The sequence below is a fragment of the Dendrobates tinctorius genome, unplaced genomic scaffold (genome assembly GCF_039654945.1).
Source record: "Dendrobates tinctorius isolate UK_male_01 unplaced genomic scaffold, ASM3965494v1 ptg000143l, whole genome shotgun sequence".
NCBI classification, from domain to species: domain Eukaryota; kingdom Metazoa; phylum Chordata; class Amphibia; order Anura; family Dendrobatidae; genus Dendrobates; species Dendrobates tinctorius.
In genome coordinates this window covers 30518592-30546027 of record NW_027361810.1, presented here as the reverse complement: position 1 = coordinate 30546027, position 27436 = coordinate 30518592, and the positions used below count along the sequence as shown (strand labels likewise).

The 27436-nt window shown below is 40.8% G+C and overlaps 1 protein-coding gene across 18 annotated transcripts in view; it reads left to right on the top strand.

Moving 5' to 3' along the window:
- The window catches only part of BAZ2B (bromodomain adjacent to zinc finger domain 2B), a 379566-nt gene that overhangs the window by 303122 nt on the left and 49008 nt on the right, over positions 1-27436 (top strand). For 11 of the 18 annotated variants that reach the window (XM_073545694.1, XM_073545709.1, XM_073545701.1 and 8 more), the window contains 6 exons: positions 6990-7091; positions 13875-14085; positions 17046-17138; positions 17219-17280; positions 20173-20238; positions 23809-23874. In XM_073545694.1, the coding sequence (XP_073401795.1) occupies positions 6990-7091; positions 13875-14085; positions 17046-17138; positions 17219-17280; positions 20173-20238; positions 23809-23874 (600 nt within the window). The remainder of the gene's footprint in view (positions 1-6989; positions 7092-13874; positions 14086-17045; positions 17139-17218; positions 17281-20172; positions 20239-23808; positions 23875-27436) is intronic. The other 7 variants (XM_073545710.1, XM_073545708.1, XM_073545711.1 and 4 more) reach the window with 2 other exon arrangements.

The window sequence follows — 27436 nt, the reverse complement described above, 5'->3', positions numbered from 1 at the left end:
AAAATGTATTAATAATATACAAGTTTGAATTAGCCCCATTTTCCCAGTTGTAAAAATAAATATAAAAAAAATAAAAACATATTTGGTATTGTTACATCCATAAAAGTCCAATCTATCAAATTATAAAATTATTTAAAAAAACATTGTAACCTCAAAAATAACAAAAATAAAATGCCAGATTTGTTGCATTTCAGTCATCTCAATTCCCCCACCAAAAATGTAATAAAATGTGTTCAATATGTCTATGTACTCCAATGAAAAACTACAGCTCGGAATGAAAAAAATCCAAATCTCACGCAGATCTATCAACGGAAAAATAAAATAGTTACTGGCCTTAGAAAATGGCAACATAAACAGCTTTTCTTCCTTCAGAAATTTTAGAATATTATTCACTACTAATATATATATATATATAAATAAATAATAGTAGTGTATTATATTATACACACACATATATACAGTCATGACTAAAAGTGTTGGAACCCTTGAAATTGTTTCAGAAAATGAAGTATTTCTTCCAGAATATTATTGTAATTACACATGTTTATTTCTTTTATGTAATTGAAACAACACGAAAAAGAGAGAAAAAAAGACAAATTAGACATAATTTCACACAAGACCCCAAGAAAGGGCCTGCCAAAACTGTTAGCATCCTCAACTTAATATTTGGTTGCACTCTTTATGCAATAATTAGCTGAAATCAATCGCTTCCTATAACCATCAACAAGCTTCTTACCCCTGGAACTTGAATTTTTGACAAGTCTTCCTTTGCAGATTGCTCCAGGTCTCTCATATTTGAAGGTGACTTCTCCCAACAGCAAATTAAGATCTCTCATAGGTGTTCAATGGGATTTAGATCCGGACTCATTGCTGGCCACTTTGGAACTCTCCAGCGCTTTGTTTCCATCCATGTCTGGGTGCTTCTTGCAGTATGTTTGCGGTCATTGTCCTGCTGGAAGACCCATAACCTAGGACGCAAACCCGAAGAGCACAGAAAAATGGGCACTGCTAAAGTATATTTAAATATAAAGGGAGGGGTGTAACAGAAACCCTGAAAAATAACTATGAATGGAGAAGGAAAAGACAGGGAAAAATTGTGTACACACCCAAAAAGTAAAATAATATTTAATTTTATTAAGGACAATGTATAGCAAAAACAGAAAAATCAAGAAAAGCAAAATTAAAAATGTACATTCATAACAAAACAAGACAAAATTTGCATAGAGTAGTCCAAAATTGGTCACTCGGATAAGGCACACTTTTTAAATATAGTGGTCTAACAGTCCTGGTTGAGAAAAAAAAGGTATATAGAACATTATTGTCAAAATGTAAGTATCGAAAAGGCATATCAATTCATATAGGTAATATGTAAACACATATCAGTAGAGACACATATACCAGCAAAATGACAAATATGCAACCATGATTATCAGAGTACAATACCAGGATAAGACAAAGTGCCTAATGCTGACAGAACTCAACGCGTTTCGCTGCTTGGCAGCAGCTTCGTCAGAGGTGGCGCAAACCCAGCTTTCTGACACTGGGCGCTACATTGCGGCCCAAAATCCGTTGTTGATCTTCAGATTTCATGATGCGTTCACACAGTCAAGGCACCCAGTGCTAGAGGCAGCAAAACAACCTGAAAACATCTTTGAACCACCATCTTATTTTACTGTAAGTACTGTGTTCTTGTAGGCCTCATTCCGTAAACAGTAGAACAAAGTGCTTTACCAAAAAGCTCTATCTTGGTCTCATCTGTCCGCAAGATGCTTTCCTAGAAGGATTTTGGATTACTCACGTACATTTTTTCAAACTGCAGTGTAGTTTTTTATGTCTCTGTGTCAGCAGTGGGGTCCCCTTGGGTTTTCTGCCATAGCATTTCATTTCATTCAACTATTTGACAAATAGTTTGGGCTGACACTGATGCACCCTGAGCCTGCAGGACAGCTTGAATTTCTTTGGAACTTGATTGGGGCTTATCCACCATCCAGACTATCCTGCTTTGCAACCTTTCATCAATTTCTCTCTGCCATCCACATCCAGGGAGGTTAGCTACAGTGCAATGGGTTGTAAACTTCTTGATTATGTTGCACACCGTGGACAAAAGAACATCAAGATCTCTGGAGATGGACTTGTAACCATGAGATTGTTGATATTTTTCAACAATTTTGTTTCTCAAGTCCTCAGACAGTTCTCTTCTCTTTCCGTTCTCCATACTTAGTGTGACACACAATGCAAAGATAGAGTCAACTTCTCCCCTTTTTATCTGGTTTTCAGGTGTGATTTTCATATTGCCCGCACCTGTTACTTGCCACAGGTGAGTTTGCACGAGCATCACATGCTTGAAACAAAGTTGTTTACCTACAATTTTGAAAAGGTGCCAACAATTTTGTCTGGCCCATTTTTGGGGTTGTGTGTGAAATGATGTCCAATTTCCCTTTAGATTCTTAGTATTTTTTGTGTTGTTCCAATACGCACAAATGAAATACAGATGTTTTGTTATACACATGTTTAACTGCAATAATTTGCCGGGAGAAATAGATCATTTTCTTGAACAATTTCAAGGATACCAACAATTTCGCCGACGATTGTATATATGTAAAACACAGTAATCTTTACTACAAAACTAACACTAAAAAAAAAAACCGCAAACGAAAAACCAATGGCAGAATTACAGTTTTTCCACTATTTCATCCCACTTGGACATTTTTATTTTGCCATTTTTCACTAAATGATACAGTAAAATGAATGTTATTCAAAATTACAACTTGTCCCACAAATAAACAAGGCCTCGACGGAAAAAAATGAAAGTACAAAAAAAAAAAAAAAGTCCGGTCCCGATGGGGTTAAAACCACATAATTACCCACAATACTCCCAGTAGTATGGCAGTTTAATGTTATCACTTGTGCTCATGGTAACAAATCAAAAATCAGGTTTCATTTTCATAGCTCAGTTAAGAATATGAAAGAAGAGGTGTGATCGGTTGCTAAGAGGTCCAGTGTTGCTATGGATAACATGGAGGTGCAAGGGATGCTCGGAGGACTTATTGACTGAGGGGAACAGGTAGAATAAAATATATTGCAGGCTTTAATGTAGGTTTTCTGGTAGTTCTCCTTTACATATGGCCATCTGTCCTCCTGAGGACTCCATATTTCTCTAAAATGGACGTTATAGTTGTCAACGGCCTCTTAGGTAAAAAAAAAAAAATGGAGTCTTCTGTACAGTAGATCAGGGCAATTTACTAACTTCCTCTTGTTGTGGAACTACAAGTTACAGTAAGCCCTGGCAATGCCTATGACTTACAGATACATGGCTACATGTCTATACATTAGGGTTCCCAATGGACATTTTGGCTCAGTTTTTGATTATTCAGACCAATATCAATATAAATTGCCATAGGAGTCATACTCAGAACCTGATGCCTGAGGGACCCCAAAGAAAACAAAAGACACATGGTAGCTGGGGGAACCATCATTTTGCATTGGATCTCCCTGGCCATCAGTTATGATCATGTAAACTAATATGTGTAATTGGTAAGCTGGTATTCCAGTAACATGTCTTCTAGCATTACATGTTCATCACAGTGATGATTTCACGAGTTCTAGCATTACATGTCCACCACAGTGATGATGTCACTAGCTCTAGCATTACATGTCCACCACAGTGATGATGTCACTAGCTCTAGCATTACATGTCCACCACAGTGATGATGTCACTAGCTCTAGCATTACATGTCCACCACAGTGATGATGTCACTAGCTCTAGCATTACATGTCCATCACAGTGATGACGTCACTACTTCTAGCATTACGTGTCCACCACAGTGATGTTGTCACAAGTTCTAGTATTACCTGTCCACCACAGTGATGATGTCACAAGTTCTAGCATTACGTGTCCACCATAGCGATGATGTCCCAAGTTCTAGTATTACGTGTCCACCACAGTGATGTCACAAATTCTAGTATTACGTGTCCACCACAGTGATGTCACAAGTTCTAGTATGACGTGTCCACCACAGTGATGTCACAAGTTCTAGTATGACGTGTCCACCACAGTGATGTCACAAGTTCTAGTATTTCGTGTCTACCACAGTGATGATGTCACAAGTTCTAGCATTATGTGTCAACCACAGTAATGATGTCACCAGTTCTAGCATTACGTGTCCACCACAGTGATGATGTCACAAGTTCTAGTATTACGTGTCCACCACAGTGATGTCACAAGTTCTAGTATTACGTATCCACCACAGTGATGATGTCACTAGCTCTAGCATTACATGTCCATCACAGTGATGACGTGACTACTTCTAGCATTACGTGTCCACCATAGTGATGATGTCACAAGTTCTAGTATTGCGTGTCCTCCACAGTGATGTCACTGCTTCTAGCATTACATGTCCACCACAGTGATGATGTCACAAGTTCTAGCATTACGTGTCCACCATAGCGATGTTGTCACAAGTTCTAGTGTTACGTGTCTACCACAGTGATGATGTCACAAGTTTTAGCATTACGTGTCAAACCACAGTAATGATGTCACCAGTTCTAGCAGTACGTGTCCACCACACTGATGATGTCACAAGTTCTAGTATTACGTGTCCACCACAGTGATGTCACAAGTTCTAGTATTACGTGCCCACCACACTGAGAGATGTCACAAGTTCTAGTATTACGTGTCCACCACAGTGATGTCACAAGTTCTAGCATTACGTGTCCACCACAGTGATGTCACAAGTTCTAGTATGACGTGTCCACCACAGTGATGTCACAAGCTCTAGTATTACATGTCTACCACAGTGATGATGTCACAAGTTCTAGCATTATGTGTCAACCACAGTAATGATGTCACCAGTTCTAGCATTACGTGTCCACCACACTGATGATGTCACAAGTTCTAGTATTACGTGTCCACCACAGTGATGTCACAAGTTCTAGCATTACGTGTCCACCACAGTGATGTCACAAGTTCTAGCATTACGTGTCCACCACAGTGATGTCACAAGTTCTAGTATGACGTGTCCACCACAGTGATGTCACAAGCTCTAGTATTACGTATCGACCACAGTGATGATGTCACAAGTTCTAGCATTATGTGTCAACCACAGTAATGATGTCACCAGTTCTAGCATTACGTGTCCACCACACTGATGATGTCACAAGTTCTAGTATTACGTGCCCACCACACTGATGATGTCACAAGTTCTAGCATTACGTGTCCACCACAGTGATGTCACAAGTTCTAGCATTATGTGTCAACCACAGTAATGATGTCACCAGTTCTAGCATTACGTGTCCACCACACTGATGATGTCACAAGTTCTAGTATTACGTGCCCACCACACTGATGATGTCACAAGTTCTAGCATTACGTGTCCACCACAGTGATGTCACAAGTTCTAGCATTACGTGTCCACCACAGTGATGTCACAAGTTCTAGTATGACGTGTCCACCACAGTGATGTCACAAGCTCTAGTATTACGTGTCTACCACAGTGATGATGTCACAAGTTCTAGCATTATGTCAACCACAGTAATGATGTCACCAGTTCTAGCATTACGTGTCCACCACAGTGATGATGTCACAAGTTCTAGTATTACGTGTCCACCACAGTGATGTCACAAGTTCTAGTATTACGTGTCCACCACAGTGATGTCACAAGTTCTAGCATTACGTGTCCACCACAGTGACAATGTCACTTAAACACATCATCAGTGTATGATGACCTCAGGAAGCACGGGAACAATCATTGGATTTTTTTTTTACAATGGAGCCATTTGTTTTATATTGGTCTGATTAGTCTTAAAGGGTCTCCTGGAACCTGCAATCTAATCTGTGGGCAGCATCATGCAGAGTGTGGGCAGCATGGTGCAGAGAGGGAAAAGCTAAGCAGAATTTTGGTTTGTTGGAAGAGATTTGGTATAGCTTGTAATTTATTCATTGAAATGCATGAGTCCAGTGGGGGTCCTACTCCATGATTGACTGCCATCTCTGTAGCTGCTCTGGAGGACCATGGCAGCACGGAGTAGTGACTTATTTGCATGCCGCTTAGTCGTCCAGGCACCAATTGTCCACAGTGGCTGTTTCCCATAAATTTGTAGGGGCTGTCCATGAGTTTGAATGGTAAGTACAAATACGATCCCTTACAGAGCTGAATGCTCTATCTGCTGCCGAGTTGTAACAAATTAATAATATACAGACTGTATTTTGATATTCATGAAGTGAAGGAGCAACTCTTAAAGGGTCTTATTAGAATTTAAAATTGTACCTAGAAAAGCCCAAAAATGTTTGATCCGTGGGTTTTAGATCCCTGGATCAGTACGGAATGATAAACGCTCAACTGCAGGATATGACAAAGCCTCATAGACAAATGTGTTTCTATGTTAGTACTGCAGTGAAGACCCCCTGATTGAGTCAGATCCCCACAAGTTGTAGGAACACATTAAAGAGGACCTATCACTTGCCATAAATATGTCACTTCTTTACCAGGCATATTCTCCTAAATCCGGCAATGGTTTTCTTTTGTTCCTGCTCCTCTCTATTCCTGAGATATGGCCCTCTCTTCCTTGTATACAAATCTAGTATTTGCTAGCCAGTGGGCGTGGTCCCCATCTCTTCTCTGTGGGTGTATACTTTAGAGCCACACCCAGTTGGCTAAAAGACATATAAAGGGAATAATGGACCATACATCAAGAACGGAGAGGCGCAGGAAGAAAAGAAAAGCAGCACCGGGTTCAGGAGAACAGCGGCATTTACACCAGATAAAAAAATGAAATTTTTCGGCAAGTAAGAAATCTTCGTTAATATAAGTGTCTCCTCTATATGTCACAGTGTAGTCCAAATAAGTTTGCTGTTGTGTTCCATCTTGTCCTGTATATGTGAGTGCGGAGTCCCTCTTGCTATAGTGTTACTGTGTGTGACTGGGAGAAGGGCAACAAACTGGCTGTCGTTCTTTGAAATCCTGAAGTGAAAAAATCTGTGATTTTTTCAGTATCTCAGCAGAAATGGAATAATGGATATCACAAGGGACAATTTCAGCTTCAGTGCAAAAATAAGAGTGGGGGACTTCTATGAAGCCAGAGATGGACCACAGGTATCCCCTTAAACACACATAGTTCTAGCATACATGTAGGTAAAAAGTCATATTTCATGGAAATCTGGCTTTTCTCATTATCACCTTCCCTCCAAGCTGAACAATTTGCAAATGTGGGTATTGAAGACCCGGGTGTCAGCGAACTTGGAGCCTTTAGTATTGATTTTAACTCTTTCGTTTCTAGATTGATCGGCTCGGAGGGAGCCTCGCTCATGTGTTGGAACATAAGCTTAGCCGTTTGACATTGTGATACTTGCCATATTATCACAATTTCTTCCGCTTGTTCATGTGTGTAGTAGAATGTGCTGTTATTTGTGTGTCTTTAGTACTGTTTCGTGTCTGTTTTTCGGTGTTTGCAATTTCGTTCTGTTCCTTTTAAATAAGTAATGGCGTCAAACGTGGCTGCTTCTTTTGACATGTGAAAAATATTTTGGAAAGTCAATTGAAAATATTTTCAAAGTCTGTCTCAATTTCTACACTATAAATTTTTTCCTAGGTCAGTACATGGATAGCACAGACCTTACATCTTTTCTTATTACTGTAACCTTACCTGAAGATCCTCGGTTCCTATGCAATCTGCTTATGCAATCTGCTTATGCTATGTTGGACCTAAAACAAATCTGTGTACTATAAAGAGGGAGTCTCTTGTATATCAAAAAAAATATTTAAAACTTCCTGTTACCCCCTTAAAGGGTTTGTATCAAGATTTGAAATTATCCCCTATTTGTAAAATAGGGGATAACTTCCTGACGGCTGGGGGCTCAACTATTGGGACCCCAATTATTCTGAGAAAGGGAATGGGGCAGATGTCAAGCATGCAAATCTCAATGGAAGTGACGTTATCTTGGCGGTCCCATTGAGAGTGAATGGAGCAGAGGTACACATGCTCGACCTCTGTTCCTTTTAGATCGGGGGTCTTCAGAGCCCTTGTCATTGGGATCATTTGGGGTCCCGCGGTGAGACTATACTTTTCATGTAAATATGAAAAAAGTTCCTCTTTATACAAGCCATGTATGTAAGGTTTCATTGCATCCCATGAGCAGAACAATCGTTTGTTGGGTGCAGCAATGGGGTGGAGGATTCCTTCCAGAAACCGGTTTACAATATTACACTCCCTCCCCATGATGGTACCAGCCCCATACGGCATGCTAGGGCACACAAATCACTACATTAACAGACGGAGCTATTTATCTGAAGTATTGCGGCATATAATTCAGTCAAAAAATGGAGGTGCTAGCATGAAAAAACATGAATATTTCAATGTGGAGCGAAAAAAGAAGAAATATGCAGCACTCACCGATATAGCTGAAAAACTGTGCGTCTTTATTTCACATAACGGCCGTAGAAGCGAGTAATCGCGAAACGGCCGTTGTCCGGCACCTCCCTCCCCTAGCATTCCTCTAACGTCCTGCATGTCCACACATCTATTGATGAAATTTATGTGAAATAAAGACGCACAGTTTTTCAGCTATATCGGTGAGTGCTGCATATTTCTTCTTTTTTCGCTCCACATTGGACCCATAGACATGAATGGGCAAGTGCCATCCGATTATTGGAGGGAAATTGTGCATGCTGTTATCTTTTTTCCCAGACCAACTCGGTCCAAGGAAAAAAATCAGACATGTGCATGGCCCCATTGAATAACATTAGGATGAGCACTGTCCATCAAAACCACGGATATAGCACTTTTCCAAGTCATACAGTCATAGGCTCAAGCCTTTATAATGTGGATTTGTGGCGTTGCATAGTAAAGTGACTTCCACTAACCTGTAATGGTTAATTCTGTATTCCACAGATCTCAGATACTTTGAGTAATGTCAGTCTAGTTTCTTCCCATTTCTACTTGTTATATGACAATTAATAACATTTGGTCAACAGACTCAATTACTCGGTGTGCTTTACTCCGCTGGGCCCACATGTAAGGGGCATCATGAAATAGTTTATTGAGATTTCTTAGAAGTTAAAGAAAAAAATGCTGGAGGATCTGACAAGGAACTATCAGAATAATAAGAGGCAAAACTAAAGAAGATATATGGAAGACATCTAAGTGAAACGGAAGCTTTAAAGATGGATGCTGCGCCTTTGATTCTGGTCCTGATTAGAAGGCTACTTGGGGATAGATGATAGGAGTTCACGTTTTGATCTTCAGTTTATAGTTTGTGAGCAGCATCGTTAGCGGCAGGGCTTATTACTGCTGAGACCTTGTAAAGTATGATAAGTTGAGTTCTGCTTTTTTGCGTCTTTCTCGGCAGCGCTGGCACACTCACAACATATTCCATTCATCTTCCTAGGACACAGAGTGATAGTTTCTTGTATAGCGTCTCTGCAGACTTTACATTATGAGTGTTTATATTGTGGTGGCTTAATAGGATATACAAGACCACTATCGGACTGGATTGGCAAAGACTCAGCGGTAACATTGATTTTTGGGGCCCACTGTCCAGCTACAAGAAAAAAATAACTTGGTTCTAGTACACAAGTTTACTTTTGCTTCTATGTAATATTATTTTGGCTAGCTTGTTCAATGAATGATTAGATTATGCCTTTTTCAAATTTTGAATCAAGTGTACAGCTCTGGCAAAAATTAAGAGACCGCCACTTCAAAACCCTGTCATGGGCAGCCCATTCGCCAGACCTGAACCCCATTGAAAACCTCTGGAATGTAATCAAGAGGATGATGGACAGTCACAAGCCTTCAAACAAAGAAGAACTGCTGACATTTTTGAGCCAGAAGCAGTGTGAAAGACTGGGGGCAAGCATGCCAAGACGCATGAAAGCTGTGACTAAAAATCATGGTTATTCCACAAAATATTGATTTCTGAACTCTTCCTGAGCTAAAACATTATTGTATTGTTGTTTCTAAATGATTATCAACTTGTTTTCTTAGCATTATTTTGAGGTCTGAAAGCACTGTTTTTTATTTTTTTTATTTTGACCATTTCTCCTTTTCAGAAAAAAAAACCCAAAATTTATTGCTTGGAAAGTCGAAGACATGTTGTCAGTAGTTTATAGACTAAAAGAACAATTTACATTTTACTCAAAAATATACTTATAAAGAGAAAAATCAGAAAGCTGAACATTTTGAAGTGGTGTCTTAATTTTTGCCAGAGCTGTATTATCATTTCTCATCAGCACTCCTTCACAGCGGCCTACCGGAGGTTTCTCCTGTTCACCTGTGGGCCAGTCCGAGCCTGTACAAGACTATTATGACTGGACCTGTGCTGGTGTTGCTTACGTTAGGTCAGGTCATCCTCCCTTTTGGACTTTGTTGTTCTAACATATCATAGTTTATGAGATAAACGGAGTTACTGGTAAGCAAAAGTTGACCAGTAATTTGGCTGTCATGGATATTGACCTTTCACCATGCACACTGCCTCATCTCCAGAAGGAAGAAACTCTTGAATATTGCCCGTACATATTTACCCTGTATATATACAATTACACATTCATGAGACCGCTGGTTCGCCTTCATTGGCTGTAATCATAGATCATGTAGTGTATGAGAGGTGCCGGCCTGAAAACAATATTTGTGCTATTTTCTTAGCAAAATCATTGAGTATCTAATTCTTTTCTAAACAAAACTGCACATTTCTGCTAGAGTATATAAAGTGCTGATGAGAAAGATTTAGTGCAAATAAATATCAGTATTCCTTGTAGCAACTAATCAGATTACGGCTTTTCCATGGAGAAAAAAAACCAGTGGGTGGTTACTGTGATTGTGGGGGACTACTCTGATTTTCCTATTCCTGCACAATTAAAACCCCACATACACATTAGATAACTATTCTGGACCAGCTGCTCATCTAATCTGGGTTTCCTCCAGTTTCCTCCCGCACTCCATAGGCGATAGGGAATTTAGATTGTGAGCCACGATGGGGACAGCGATGATGATGATGTCTAGAAAGCGCTGTGAAACTAATGGCACTATATAAGTAAGTAAAATAAAAAAAATAAAATAAGCACCAGCTTATACTTGGCCTTAAAGTGATAACTTATCGATCCGTAGGGATCCAACCTCTGGGATCCGCACCAATCAGCAGAATAGGGCACTTTTATCCCTGTTAGAAAGGAGCGGCAGTGTGCGTGCTTGCCTGCCTTCAACTGCATCCATTCCTTACGGGGCTGCCAAGCGCTGCACTCGTCTTTTTCCATCTGCTCTATAGAGAATGATTAGGTGTCCCGCCGGCTGCTCTATTTTGTAATGAGGATAAAAGTACCCCAATCTACTGATTGGTGCGGGTTCCAGCAGTCAGACCACACAGACCACCACTGATCACCAATCATCCACTGTCTTATGTTTTGGTGGGTAGGTGATAAAGTAGTTGTCCAGTGGAAACAAGTTAAGTCTCGGAAATATAAATTAGAGAAAATGCATTTGTAATTTCACAAACACATACAAGACACAAGAATCACTTTGCATTTTTATGTTCTACTAATCCATTAAAAAAAAAAACAAAAAGAACTAGTCACTAAACACTAATGAACTGCATAGACAAATCTTATTTAAGAAACACAAGTCAGCTCCCTTGTGCTTTACCATTCATCACATGGAAAGTGGAAATTTAATGTAAAATATTATCCCAGGTTATAACAATTATTAATGAAAAAAATAGGATGTAGTCGTCATTAATATGACCAGGAACTGAGGCTATTTTAGAGCAAAATATATATTATGCACAATACAATTATGGTATTTCAGCATCGTACAGCCCAAAACGTATTTCCATAGTCCCCGACTAATCGTTGCTTATGCTGCTGTGATCGCAGGCCCAGTGGTGACTTGTAAACCTGCAGCTAATAATAATTTAAGACCATTTAAAGTTCCCTGTTACAGAATTGCGATATAGCTGTAAAAATCAAATGCTATTCAGTGGCTCTGTATGGCATCCAGTTTTCTTTTTTGCGCACCCATAGACTTGAATGGGCGAGACTCATCCGATTTGCGGAGTAAGCTATTGCGTGCTGTCATTTTGTTCACCCACCGATTCGGTCAGTGGAAAACATTGCTCCTCTGCACTGCCTCTTTGAATAACATTTGTCAGAGTGTGATCCGTTTTTTTCACAGAGTGAAAATATTCTCATGTGAACAAGCCCTAAGGCCTGTTTCACACATCAGTTTTTCTTGTCAGTCTAAATCCGCCAAAATAGCGGAAAACGGATCCGCAGGCGGACTGACAGGAACGGGTGTCACCAGAATGGCGGATGTATGGATTCGCCGATGGTTAAAACTTAAAGGAACCCTCGCAGAGACCATATCGGCGCGATATAGCAGAGTACCTGCATGTTGGAGCGGGGGTCCATGGCTGCGATATGAAGGCATCGCGCGATGAAGTTGCGGGAGTACAGCAGTGAAAGTATCGCGCGATAATGGTTGAAGTCACGGGAGGAGAGAGAGAGAGTGTTTTCATACAGCAGCGAGACTTGATTCAGGGTTAAAAGGGGAAAATGCGGATCCGGACAGCAAAAAAAAGTTGCATGGTCCGTTCGGTGATCTCAGCGGACGCCAAAATTTTGGCGGATCTGCACAAATATGGACGCAACGGACGATCATCAGTCAAAATCCGCCGATAATGAAAGTCAATGGGGAAAAAAACGGATCCGCCAATAAAAACGGTGGATCCGTTTTTTTGGCAAATCGGCGGATCTTGACTGATTGTGAAAAACCGAAGTGTGAAACAGGCCTAAGAGCGAGATTTTCATTCAGTTGTGGACTTGGTGAAAATTTTGCCCAAAACAAATCAGTTTGTACTTTGTTTCTATTACACTCGCATGTTTATTTTGAGAGTTAGGGCTGAGACAGACTGCAGTATAACTCGTGTGATGATCAGATCACAGTGCATGGACTGGCCCGGCACCTCTCCTGACCTGGGCATGACAGTGTGATGTATTTCTATGCCACTGTCATGCTCAGGTCAGGAGAGCTGACGGCCAGTACGGGGATAACGATGCGATCCTCACACGCACGAGTTATACGGCAGTCAGTCTCTGCCCTTACTTAGGACTTCCTTATTTCTCTTAGTTATTTCAAAGGAACCAATCCCCTTGGAATTAGAAAATCTGTAAGATGAAAAACATTTTGCTTTCGGTCTTGCTTCTTGAAGTGCAGATTTGAGGAATAGGTCCCCTTGCCCACGCCAATGAGAATATTTGGCTTTTTGTGTGCCCTCTCAGCCTGCAAACAGAAACAAGTTCCCTAACTTGATCTTCACCTTCAGATGATTTGGAACCAAGGGCAGGAGCTACACAATACAGCTGTGCGCTCATAGCGTTCATGGATAATATCATTTAGGGGTTTTTTGTATGATTTTTCCAAGTTGTTCACCCATGGGTGACATTTTTTTCTTTCACACTTGTACCAAGCAATGAGGCTTGATATAAGGGTAGGTAAAGCATATTGTTATATTTTGGCCAGGATTTGTCGCCCCCCCCCCATGCTATAGAATCTATGAGCAGCCTGAATAGGAGCTGATCTGCAGTACCTGGGAGTGGCCACTAAACAGTTTATGGAGCTGTGGTGCTCTGTGCCATTGACGGATCTGGTGAAAGCTGATAGGCGGGGTGTCGGACCACCACCGATCGAAGTAGTTGAAAATTCCTTTAAAAGACTGAATAGAGCGATCCTTTCCAGCATATTTCACATATAAAATGATTACTTTATATGCTTCAGTAAGCACAACATTAGCTATAATAGTGCATGTGCATCGTGCTAATAGTTGTGGTGGCAGCTGGCAGCGGCGCTCTCCTGTGATCACTCTGATCCCTGTTTATCTTTTTTTTTTAAAGGGACTGCAATGGTGTCTTCTGAACGAAGAAGAAATTGTTCCACGTATCCGAGCAATGGAAGGACGCAGAGGACGACCACCTAATCCAGAGAGGCAACTTGCTAGAGAGGAAACCAGGATGAGACGCAGAAAAGGACGACCCCCAAATGTAGGAAACCCAGATTTTGCGGTGAACGATGAGGCAAAGCTCCTAAGAAAGCTTCAAGCACAAGGTATGTGAGCTGCCCGAATTATCAAGGGTTGATGTGCAGCATCTCCCTCCACCCAGTCGCTAAATCATTGGAGTCCGGTAACGTTAGAGGTTAAGGATGAACCGTTATTTTTCACGTTGGCAGCAAAACCCACAACATTTCCAGGGAGTTTGCATGTTATCCACTTGCGTATTTCTGCTTCCAGTTGCTCGTACATTTTCCACCCTAGAAAAACCTCAAGATATTGATTTTTTTTTTTTAGGACATTTGCACTAGTGTGTGTTAATACTCATTCTCTGGCTGTATATCTTTGTGAAACTTCACCTGAAGCATCTAGGAGCTAATCCAAATAATGACCCCACAGGAAAGTTTTCAGGATCGGTGTGACACCTGAATACAGTTACAAATTAACATAATTTGGAAGGCTGAAAAAAAGTTATTATTATTATTCATTTTTATAGCGCCATTTACTCCGTGGCGCTTTACATGTTAAAAAGGGGGCATACAAAGACAAGTACAAAACATGAGCAATACAAGGCACACACAAGTACAAAAGGAGAGGCCCCTGCCTGCGAGGACTCCGTTTACAGTTCAGCCTATTCACCTGCAATTTTGATCCAAAGGAGGTAAAAAAAAAAAAATTTCTTAATATTAGAGAATAAATTCCTTCCAAACTACAAATATATCAAATAGAATAAGTCCCTGGATGATTGACCCATCTGCAGAAATCTGGTACCCATAACTTCTAATATTATTACTCTGGAGTAAGGCATCCAGGTTCCTTTTAGTTGTTTCAGCAGTTACTTAAGTCTCCCTTTTATAGTAAAGATTCCCATTCTTTCCTTTTGACTTAGTGGAAGGCTCTTTATAGCTTCAGTCTTGAGGTAAAAAAAAAACAAAAACAAACATGAGAGAATTTTGCATCTGAATATATATATATATATATATATATATATATATATATATACACTCACTGGCCACTTTATTAGGTACACCATGCTAGTAAGGGGTTGGACCCCCTTTTGCCTTCAGAACTGCCTCAATTCTTCGTGGCAGAGATTCAACAAGGTGCTGGAAGCATTCCTCAGAGATTTTGGACCATATTGACATGATGGCATCACACAGTTGGCGCAGATTTGTCGGCTGCACATCCCTGATGCGAATCTCCCGTTCCACCACATCCCAAAGATGCTCTATTGGATTGAGATCTGGTGACTGAGGAGGCCATTTGAGTACAGTAAACTCATTGTCATGTTCAAGAAACCAATCTGAGATGATTCGAGCTTTATGACATGGCGCATTATCCTGCTGAAAGTAGCCATCAGATGTTGGGTACATTGTGGTCATAAAGGGATGGACATGGTCAGCAACAATACTCAGGTAGGCTGTGGCGTTGCAACGATGCTCAATTGGTACCAAGGGGCCCAAAGAGTGCCCAGAAAAAATTCCCCACACCATGACACCACCACCACCAGCCTGAACCGTTGATACAAGGCAGGATGGATCCATGCTTTCATGTTGTTTACGCCAAATTCTGACCCTACCATCCGAATGTCGCAGCAGAAATCGAGACTCATCAGACCAGGCAACGTTTTTCCAATCTTCTACTGTCCAATTTCGATGAGCTTGTGCAAATTGTAGCCTCAGTTTCCTGTTCTTAGCTGAGAGGAGTGGTACCCAGTGTGGTCTTCTGCTGCTGTAGCCCATCTGCCTCAAAGTTCGACGCACTGTGCGTTCAGAGATGCTCTTCTGCCTACCTTGGTTGTAACGGGTGGCAATTTGAGTCACTGTTGCCTTTCTATCAGCTCGAACCAGTCTGCCCATTCTCCTCTGACCTCTGGCATCAACATGGCATTTCCGGCCACAGAACTGCCGCTCACTGGATTTTTTTTCTTTTTCGGACCATTCTCTGTAAACCCTAGAGATGGTTGTGCGTGAAAATCCCAGTAGATCAGCAGTTTCTGAAATACTCAGACCAGCCCTTCTGGCACCAACAATCATGCCACGTTCAAAGGCACTCAAATCACCTTTCTTCACCATACTGATGCTCGGTTTGAACTGCAGGAGATTGTCTTGACCATGTCTACATGCCTAAATGCACTGAGTTGCCGCCATGTCATTGGCTGATTAGAAATTAAGTCTTAACACACAGTTGGACAGGTGTACCTAATAAAGTGGCCAGTGAGTGTATATATATAGTTATTAGGACCGCTAATGGGTGACCTTTTTCTGAACTAAATAACCCAAAATTTTGATCATCTGATTAATACTTCAAAAGTAGCTTCACATATTTTTTTTTTACCTAAAATTCCTGGATCTGTTTAAAGGACATTGACAACATTAGGGGAACTTTATTTTTCTAAGATACATATATCTTAGGCTGCAAATCATTTTTGCAATTGGGCTTTACAGTGTCTTTGTTTCTCTTCTTCCCATTGCTGGCTGTAAAAATGAGTTACAGATGTTGTCCACCCTTAGGGTGTTTTCACATTGTACTTATCTTCACAGTCGTGGGTCCCGTCAGGGCTTACGTCCGAAACCCCCCGCAAAATGGGATTTGGACGTATGTGCCGATGAGTCCATAGACTATAATGGTGCCGGTAGAGCGAATGTGCGCTCTGACGTGTATCAATTTCGGTAGTATACGACTACTGGAGGTGGACACCCAGATGCAATCTACAATGTCTGGGCGTCCGTCTCCAGTAGGCATATACACCTGAAAATAATACACCTCACAGTGTATTTTCACTCTGCCGGCACCATTATAGTCCACAGACCCATCGGCACATATGTCCAAATCCCCTTTTGCAGGAGGTTCAGACATAAGTCCAAATGGGGGCCACCAAACTGGTGCCTGAACGGAATGTGAAAGCACCCTTAGGCAACAAGTCAACAGTCAGTCTATGTGACCTCAGATTTGTGAATCCTCACTTCACATGCAGTCTCAGTTCCACGGTGCCATCTTTTTTTGGGGGTTACAGAAATCGCCAGACAAGCTGCACAGATAAAACTTCTACGAAAGCTTCAGAAACAAGAGCAAGTGCGAGCAGCTAAAGAAGCCAAGAAACAGCAAGGTAGAAATACGGAGATATATATTGGCGGTGTGTTTCATCTTAGATTGTCTCCAGTAAATGTAGTCATGTTTGTGTTACAGCTATTATGGCCGCAGCGGAGAAACGGAAACAAAAGGAGCAAATTAAGATACTGAAGCAACAGGTAGGATATTTTTTCTAATCAGTGTCATTAAAAATGACAAATTTTGTAGTCCTACATGTGCAATCATGGGACCCTTCTGCTGGCCTGGAAATGTGCTTAATTAAACGTATTTACTCTTTTCAGTATATCTGCTGTTGGCAGGTCGTATTCTTGATTTGGTGCAATGTACAAAGATATCTGTTCTGAATAGTCCTGGCTCATAAGTACTGGAAGTAGAAATGCGGCTGATAATGAGATCTGTCAACAGCAACTAAGCTGATAACAGCAGCTATATCTATTCCGAATAGGTCTCACTTATTAAAGGGGACTTGCCAGGCGATTCATGCTACCCACACCATGCAGCCTTATTGCACATTTGCAGCCAGGCAAATTAATTGCTGAAACGTCCCGGAGTTTCAGAAAAAATATACGTTGAAGATCTGGTAGATGATGCATAGAGAGACCAGACTTGTCCAGCTCCGTGTCAGGCCAGCTTCTCCAAGCACTGCTACAGAGGATTGACAGGTTTCTATACTAGTGAGACCTGTCAATCATCTGTAGCAGCGCTGGGAAGAGGCGGCCAGGGACAGTGCCAGTCTAGTTTCATCCCTGGCTATGGTTCGCAGCTGGATCAATAAAGTATACCTTATCCATACACCTTAGTAAGTTGGACGATCCAGCTGAATACAGTGGGTTTGGACCACTTTTAGCCAGTGTGTATGGGGGCCTTTAGTTTCCTTTCTGCCATACATCTGTCCAGCATGTCTGTGCATACCTTCTTTTTTTCACAGTATTCAACTATATACACTTTTTAATACAAAGTTATATGTTCATTGTATACATCAAGAGTACACACCATGGACAATCACCAGTCAAGCAGTCATTCACCTTTGACAGCTGTTTCCCCGCATGCACGCACGCTTCAGCTTAGGCTGGTTTCACACTTGCATTTTTTTGCGCAAAAAAAACGCATGCGTTTTTTCCCTATACTTTACATGGGTGCGCATACACATGCATTTGTACGCGTTTGTATGCACATGCGTTTTTTTGTAGTGTGCGCTCGGGTGCACAAAATGCATCCTGTTGCATTTTTTGTGCATCCGACTTGTCCCAAAAAAACGCATGCACACACAATGCGGTTTTTTTCACCCAAACACCCATTATAGTCTATGGGTGCACTGATGTGCTTAATGCACACGTCAGCGCAAAAAAAAAGCATGCGTTTTTTTTAAAAAAACATGCGCAAAACTGCAAACAACCGCACACCAACGCATGATGCGTTTTTTATGTGCGTTTGCACTGCGCACGGTGTGCAGCGCAAAAAAACGCAAGTGTGAAAGTAGCCTGAGTGAGCATCTGTTCTCAGTTGTGAAAGGGTAATAAGGTGGCTTCCCTCCCTTGAGGAAAATGGAGCGGGCATGTTGAAAAGCAATATTCCTAATGCCTCTTTCTGTTGACATCTAGATCAAGGAACCTCCATATGTATTAGATGGGCAGCCGGTTCCACTGAAACCATTCTGCTTGGCTGATGTATGTCTAATGTGTATGGATACCTATAGTGGTGCCGACACACCTCACAGCTATTTGGCTCCGAAGGTGTACATGTATCTGTAGAGCATTTAGAAACCGAAAATCATCACCTCATTATTCAAAAAAACTGAAGTCTGAACTGATAAAATAAATTGATGTGTATGCACAATGTAAGTGCATATTAACACATGACCATTAACCAGAGAAAACAAGAAGCAAAAAACACAAATAAAAAGTAAAAAATAAACTGCAAATAATGCATAAAGGTAATAATAATAATAATAAGGGTATTTAGTAAACATAATTTTGATCAAAATAATGTACAAGCCATCCCGCCACGTCACGGCAACCCCTGTGAGACAGTCCTACTCTAGTATTTAAAACCTTTTCACTTGCCAAGTGACGTGAATGTGAACAAGGATCGAGGGACTGACCCACTAGTAAAAGCAAAGGCCAGACAGGATGGTTTCATTATTTAAGTTAAGACACCAAAGAAAAAAGTTGAGTAAAGAGCAGATGCGTATTGTATTGTGATTGTCAATAATTATGTGAGCTAGTAAAACTACCTATTATGCATATTAAACAATAAGGTGCAAAGTACACCCAAACCGGACGGGCAAAGATGAATTAAAGGGCCTTTCTCACATAGCGAGATCGCTAGCGCGTCACCGATTTTGTGAAGCGCCAGCGATCTCGCTTTGTGTGACACGTACCGGCGACTGCCCCCCCACTTGATATCGCTGATCATGCTCGAATGGCCTGGGTCATTTTTTCGTCGTTGGCGTCCCGCTGGCCGGCATGCATCACTGTGTTCGGCACCGACTAGCGACGTCGCAGGCGGAAGTCGTCAGAATCGCTGCGGTGTGACAGGTAACAGCGACCCCTGACAGATTGCTGTATCGCTGCTGCGTCGCTGGTGAGATCTGCCTGTTTGGCAGCTCACTGGTGACCATTTAGCGATGCACCAGCGATCCTGACCGGGTCGTATCGTTGTCGGGATCGCTGGTGCATCGCTAAATGTAACGGGACCCTAAGACTGGAGCCATGATAATTCAGACATCAGGACTGATAACACAGTCGCTCATGCTGACATCAATCAGACTAACTGGCATCAGGCAAAAAATGTCGTCTATATATCTCCAGGAACACAAGCTTAACAAATCTCCATAAAGAACACCACTTTTTAAAAAAAATAAAATGGCAAGTTGCACACTTTCATTACCCGCATTCCTTCTTCTCCCTACCTCAATCACTGCTAAATGATCCAGGTTTCCCACTTTATAGGTGGGTATGGATTCCTTTTCTATTTTCAGGACTAATGACTTCTATGTACAGTATGTGTGTAATGTACATTTCTTTCATAACTCTTTTTTCCAATCTTAGGAAAAAATCAAGAGAATTGAGCAGATACGGATGGAAAAAGAACTCCGTGCCCAACAAATTCTAGAGGTATCAGGGAGTATCTGCTGTTTTGTGCTTACTTCATGTTTAATATGACTTTCTCTTTGTATTGTGCTTTTGGGCATGTGTCAAGATTAGAGGGATGGGACTCGCTGCATGCGCACAGACCGCTGTTCTCTGTTACTGCTATGGTCAGGCTTACATAGGTCTTGTGCATATGGCGGAGCCTGTACAGAGGCACTCTGTGGACCCCTGCATGGTGCATCCATACAGCATCGTATTAGGGAGCATCGCAGTATGTGGTCAACATGGCACAATTTATTTTCTGTAGGATTCATACAGTGTGCCTCCATATGATATCAGACACATGGCAGAACAGTAAAGTCAATAGTAGTCTACTAAAATAATGAGATGAAACCAGGCGTACTAAATAAGATGATCAAGCAAAGGAGGTGCAAAACCAATAGTAATGAAGTTGCAAAAGGAAAAAAGAAAGAAAGCACTACTGTAAGTATGCACACTACACCAAATTAAGTAAAAAACACATGAAAAAAATTTACTGACACACAATAGCAAAAAGGTGATATTAAAACATAAGTAAAATCATGAGTTTAAACTCACTCAGGGTTACCTGCCAAAAGCACAAATTGAAACAAGGCATACATGGAATATAATATTAAATGTACAAATCAAAAACATGGCTCATGAGGGAAAATACAGAAACCCAGAGATAGATAAGGCTAAAGGTTCAAAATAATATGCAAAGATAGAACAGAACCAAAACCATATATAGTAACCCTAGATGAGAATCACAAACCCTGAGGGCTGAAGATACAATGCCATGAAATGTGGCGCATGGCACTAGTATATGTAAAGATCAACAGAGAAACCAAAAGTGGAAGACCAGTGCATGATAAATGAAGTTAGAAAAGCAGTGCCCTTATTAAGATGGACCAGTGTCCAAATGAAAACAGCCCAATAGTACATAAGGTATCATACCGATATTACCAAAGGAAGGTCAGACGTGCAAATGGATCCCGATTGGCAGGGCCAGAAGTGGAGACCCAGGAAAGTGGCCCCACGCGTATCGCCCTAACAGGTACGGCTTCGTCAGGGGAAGTATAGTCTACTATACATGATTATTAATGAATAGGGCAACCCCGATATGCGACGCTAAACTAAAGTGTATGTGATTCCAGGTTAGATACTGCAGTAGTATGAGAACAGAACAGTGATTACAAAGTAGTCCATCATTTAAAGAGTAACAGTAATCAATCATTTAAAGAGTAACGAAACTTTCATTTTTAAAGTTTTGAAACTTTGTAAATCACTTTATTAGGAAATTCGTCTTCAATCTGGTAAAAAAAATAAATTGCAAGTAAATGGCTCCCGAACCTCTGCTTTTCCCCAGTATGATTGCTGCTTTGAGCTGTGTTAATATCAGAACTTACTCATTTGGAGTACAGATGATGGCAGTGATCGATCAGCACCTGTTTCCTCCTCCTAGTGTTGTGCTGATCAGAACAATCTCCTGAAGCAGCTTCTCCCCAGAGTTTGTGACACTGATGCAGAGCTGGCCTTCACTGCCATCATCAAATGAGTACGTCCTGATGTCAGTGCAGCTGAAAGCAGGCGAATAAATGGGGAAGCGCAGAGGTTTGGATGCCGCTTACATGCAATTTTTTAAAGGCAGATTTCCTAATAATTTGCAGTTTCATAACTTTCCATGCTGGACAAAAAAAAAAAAAAAGAATAATAAAAAGTTTAGCTGCACTTTAAAAATATAACTCTTTTCTCCCAATGGAATATATTAAAACATGAAGAAGTGGTGCAATGTGCTATTTTGGAACCCTATAATGGAAAGATGAAGGTGGAATAGAAATTTTTGCTAGAACATATATCCGTGTAGGCACATGAAATTTGCATACAATTGCTGGTCTAAATTTCTTCCCACTTCTGCCTTTTTTATGAAAACTGGGGAATTATGTTTTATAAATGGGGTCCCCTGACGTGTCGTTTAGTGTTACACATATATTTACATCAATAAATCAGAATTGGGTACAGAGAGTGCTTCATGAACGATACTACCAACATATTGATATGTTCTCTTGTTTTTATATATCCGTGTGTTAAAATTGACACAAGCAAATTACCAGTCTATGGTAGGCGGACTCTTTTTTTTTTTTTTTTTAAAGTGAAATTCTATCTTTTGCTAAATTTCCCGGTACAAATTGAAAAAGCTGAAAATCTTTGCAAATATTTTGCTTTTACCATTTTTGTTTTATATTTTTCTCTCTCTGCCCCTACATTATGCTGCTTTAACATTAAATAGACCTATACAAGAGATGTGCAAGGCTCAACATATGGAAAAATATGTATCTTTATTATTACGCAATATTTATAAAAGCAATGAGATAAGCATACAAGGACAATAATAAATGCACTGCTAATAGGTGGGTATGACAGCATTCCCCCAAACCTAGCATAGGGCAGATCAAGTAACAAGATATATAAAATATATAATATAGTACACGGAGTCATAGCGCTGAGGATGGATACTCGAATAAGCCAAAATAGTCACTGAGCGACAAACAATCAAAGAACAATGGATAAAGAAAAATATGATAGTAGAAGGTCACAATGGTTTTAAAGAATGCTCACCTATCAAAGAAAACGCCCCCGACGCACGTTTCGCATCAAGCTTCATCAGGGGGGGGATGAGAACTAAATGGCAAAATCCTGCTGACAGATTCCCTTTAAATATCCTAAATTTTGCCTTATAAGTGTTGCTAAGTGCTTTATATTACCCCAGTTCATTATTTCAAACCTCCCTGCTGCCCATGTACAAGTCCACTTCTGCACAGGCGCAGATACAAGAAGATGAGCTATTTGTACATGTGCAGAAGAGGATGTGTGATACAAAAGTGACTGCCGCCATCTTGATTCCTATGGGTGGGAAGAATAGAGCTTCCAGAGTTTACAGTCCTGTCCATTGGCAGCAAGGGGTTGAGAATTAATAAATTGGGTAAGTTTAGAGGTTCGCGACACAAATCAGAACACTTTATGTTCTAATAGAAATATGGTCGAGATGCAAAGAATGAATCCCACAGAGAAAAGTAGTGTATAGGGTTAATTTTACCTCCTGTTTTTGTGATGTGAAGAAATAACGGTTTAGCCGATGGCGGCATGATCTCCATACACTTAAGTGCAGTTCTATGTAAGTAGGAAAAGGGAGAAATATACACAGACATGATTTCATTAGATTGAAATTGGAATAAGCTATTTATTGTGGGCGATTGCACATGAATGACAATGCCGAGACCGGGATATGTCATAGGAACAACGTTATTCTCTAACCCCATAATGTTTCATGTTTGATTTAGGAAGAGGAGCCAGTGCCGGAGTGTTAGGGTGAAGGGTGTCCGACCTTAAGCCGTGCACCCATTATTTAATTGGCAGTCGAACTATAAGCATTAGCATGCAGGAGAAGTACGGCTCCATTGTGTCCTGTATTGTGCCGTCACCCAGTAGGACGTGAGGCTCTCTCTAGCATCTGATAAAGTGTTCAGATTGTAGTTGTGCTGTTGCATGACCTTGAGACCTGTTTTGCATGCACAGGCTAAAAAGAAAAAGAAAGAAGACGCAGCAAATGCCAAAATATTGGAGGCCGAGAAACGAATAAAGGTTAGTTTAGATAAGAGCATCATTTGCCACCGTTTTCTGTCTGACTTGCTTTGGATAGGGTGTTTAGACTGAGTGACATGCTTTTGTTAGAATCTTGAGCAGGGGGGGGCACAAAGGCCACACAGCCAAATTGTAATATGAAGGGGGTCACAAGGATACTTAAAGCGAACCTGGCAGCAGGATTTAGCTAAGTAAACTACAGGTATTGTCAGGTTGGCGCTGCGATGCTGATTAAAATGATACCTTGGGTGAAGAAATCTGTCTTGTGGTTCTTGTGCAATTAGTGTTAGAAGTTTTCAGTTAATGATATGCCCCGTGTTCCAGGGCAGGACTGTGGGCAAAGTATTATCCTCCTGCTCTAAGCCAGAGTACCCAAGGAAAGACCTGCCCACAGGATGCCCTCAAGCACAGGGGCGGCCGGTGCGCAGGTCTCTTCTTGGTTTCTGTGGCACAGAGCAGGAAGATAAGACTCTGCCTACAGTCCAGCCCCGGAGTACGGACATATCATTAACTGAAAACTTCAGTTAACACTGATTACACAAGATGGATTTCATCACCAGGTATCATTTTAATCAGTGTAGCAGCGCCAACCTGACACTTTCTGTAGTTTACTTAGCAAAATCCTGGTGACAACTTCACTTTAAAAAAAAAAAAAAAATGTCCGGCTTTGCTCACTCAAAATCTTCCACTGATTAGTTTCATATCTGTCTAGACTTTGGAACTCCAGTTTTTTTTTTTTTTAGACACAATGCTCCCAATCCCCAGCTTCCTTAACAGAGCAACTGTGGTATTAATTCTTCTTCTTTCATAAATCAGTGTACATGTCAAAATAAGAAACTTTGTAATATTTCTTATAAAAGAAATACACTTCTTGATCCTCCTAGACTGATCTTTCATTATCAAAATTTTCGACTCAGGGGTAAAATCTGTCTTCAGAGAATAAAGACTTCCCCTTTACTAAAATAGGAGATGACAGTTGGTGCTATTAAAGTTCTATGAAGAACTGAAACTGTTTCAGGAGAACTTACAGCAGAATGTCAGTGTTTGCCTCTAGCTCCTCCTCATCCGTCCCCCTATCCATAGAACCTTATACGTACCAACTGTCATCTCATCTCAGATTTCCTCCTTGTATTGAGAGAAAAAAAGATTAATCCAGGAGGAGAAATAAGTGAAATTTTCTGATAAGCTATTTTACAACGTTGATTATTTTCATGAGTACTATTGATTTATGAAATAAAATGTTTACTCTTTAAAGCTTGAATCAAAGACTTCATTGATAAAATTCTGTCTATCTTCAGTCACCACTAGGGGGAGCATCCTGCACCAATTGTACTCAGTAATAAGAATATAACCCCCAATGATTATATATTTATGGGACATGCAATTAGTCTGTTGTTGATTAAGAAAGTAGTCGTAATATAATTTATTGCTAACAGTGGTGGCAGACCACGCAGCTACTGTAGGGCACTTGAGTTGGGGACCCGGTGTTGAATCGCCCAATCCCTGACCAATGTCTGCCCTCTTCTCCAGACATCCATTGTATATCAACATCAGTAGTTGGGAAGAGTTGATGTGTTGATCCCGCACCTTAGCCTACAGGTGCCGGATATTTTACGTCTGCAGGTAACTGCTGCGATTGGGGCTAAATCTGATTGCAGAAGTTTAACCCCTTGAATACTGTGTGTGAACATCAACAACATAATAAGTGGTTACACAGAGGAGGGCCCCCTTTATCGCCAACATTAAGCCCCCAAGATGTGATAGTGGGAACCCAATTGGTTGTTTTCATGGCATTTTGGGCCCGATTGAGACCTTTGCTATGGGGCCTGTGGATTATTCATATAAGTGCATTATTCAACGGTAAATGAAGATGTAGATCCAGATACCACCGCCTTCTCTTGGGACGTGTTACCCACTATGTCCATTTACACTGGGTAATAATCTCCCGAATGACCTTTTTTTTTTACCATGTAGTCCTGCCAGAATGACAAATGAGGGGATGCTTGCTTGTCACTGGTTACATCTGGTACGTGGGCATAAAACTTCTCATTGGACAGAAATGAGTGCCAGTCTACGTGCCATGGATCTGGATTCGGATGACTTTGTTGTGTATAGCTGTTGACCCCATTTGTTTTCAAAACGAATCCGACCACGATGAATAATGGAATTTCATTTCATTTGCACTTGGTAGAGAAGACGTAAGGAAGTTGTCCTGTATTATACACACTTTTTGTATAGGTATAGTCCCATTTGTAAAAAAAAATGGGGTCCTGTTTCCCCCTGATCCGCCTGTCTATGAGGCTGGTTTGGCCATTTCCCAAATACTAAAATCAGCCAAAAGCTTAATCTACATTTCCGTCAGCATGTAGTGTTGGCCCCATAGGTGAAGCAAACGGGGGATCAAGGGACCACCATGCTCCCAATATGGGGGTAGGGAAGCCAGAGGTTGGACCCTATATTACATACCCCATGGGTAAACCATAAACGTCTTGTGGTAAAACTGCTGTAAGGTATGTGCACATTTCCAGGTGGATGAACACATCAAGTTTTTCAAGAAGACGCTTCAGGAAACACCAGCATTTTTTAGTAAAGCATCTTTATTAATGCAGGAATTTTTGGGGTAATTTCCTGAGCTTCTTTTATCTATTTTTACTGAGGTTTTTGAGTGTTTTTTTTTGTGGTCTCTTTTTTACATTGTTCAACAATAAAGAAACCACTAGTGATTTTTTGATGCTAAAACACTCAAAAATAAACCCTAGCACCCTATTGACTTCTCATTTCTTTGAACCGCGTGGTGTCTTTGGAAACTGAAGTGGTTAAAAGACTTTGAAAAGCCTGAACATATACACAGTCCCTGAACATATACACAGTCAGTCGTTTTTATATAGTAATGCACATGTTTGTTCGTTCTTTTGAGCATTTCGAAAGTGCTTTTTTTTTTTTTTTTTTTTTTTCTTTTCTTCAAGCGGTTTCCATCTGAACACAATCGTCATGTGCACATACCCTTAGATTGGGCATAGTAAAAGGTTATGCAGTGGTGTCATGAGCTTTAGGTTTCAGTTCCTCAAGATCTCTGTTTGCCTTTAATGATTGTAGGCCAGTACATACCTCATACTTCTCACAGCTGAGATTTTGCTACAATGTCATCCAGTCTAGATAATCTTAATACGCAGCAACACAGATCTTTCTTGTGTTCTGACACCGTTCTGTTATTCCCGGTGACTTTTGGGAACAAGCTGTCAGGTGTGTCTGTTTTTTTTGACCTGAGGAAGACGCCAGACACTTCGAAACGCGTAGACTTCAATAAAAACTACAATTATACCGCACATTCCTGTGTGTTATCTGGCGTTACTTTCATTCATATCTCCACAATAATTCTCTCGATATATCTAAAATCTTCTTTAAAGGACTGACGCCAGCATAATGCACATCAGCACAGTCTTTAACTCTGCTTAGAATTTCCAAGAATAGATGGAATGTGATATATTCTTTCAGATTTTTTTCTGCTTGGAAATTCTACCACGCCTGTATGTGAAGTTACGGAAATGCCAAACACATAAAT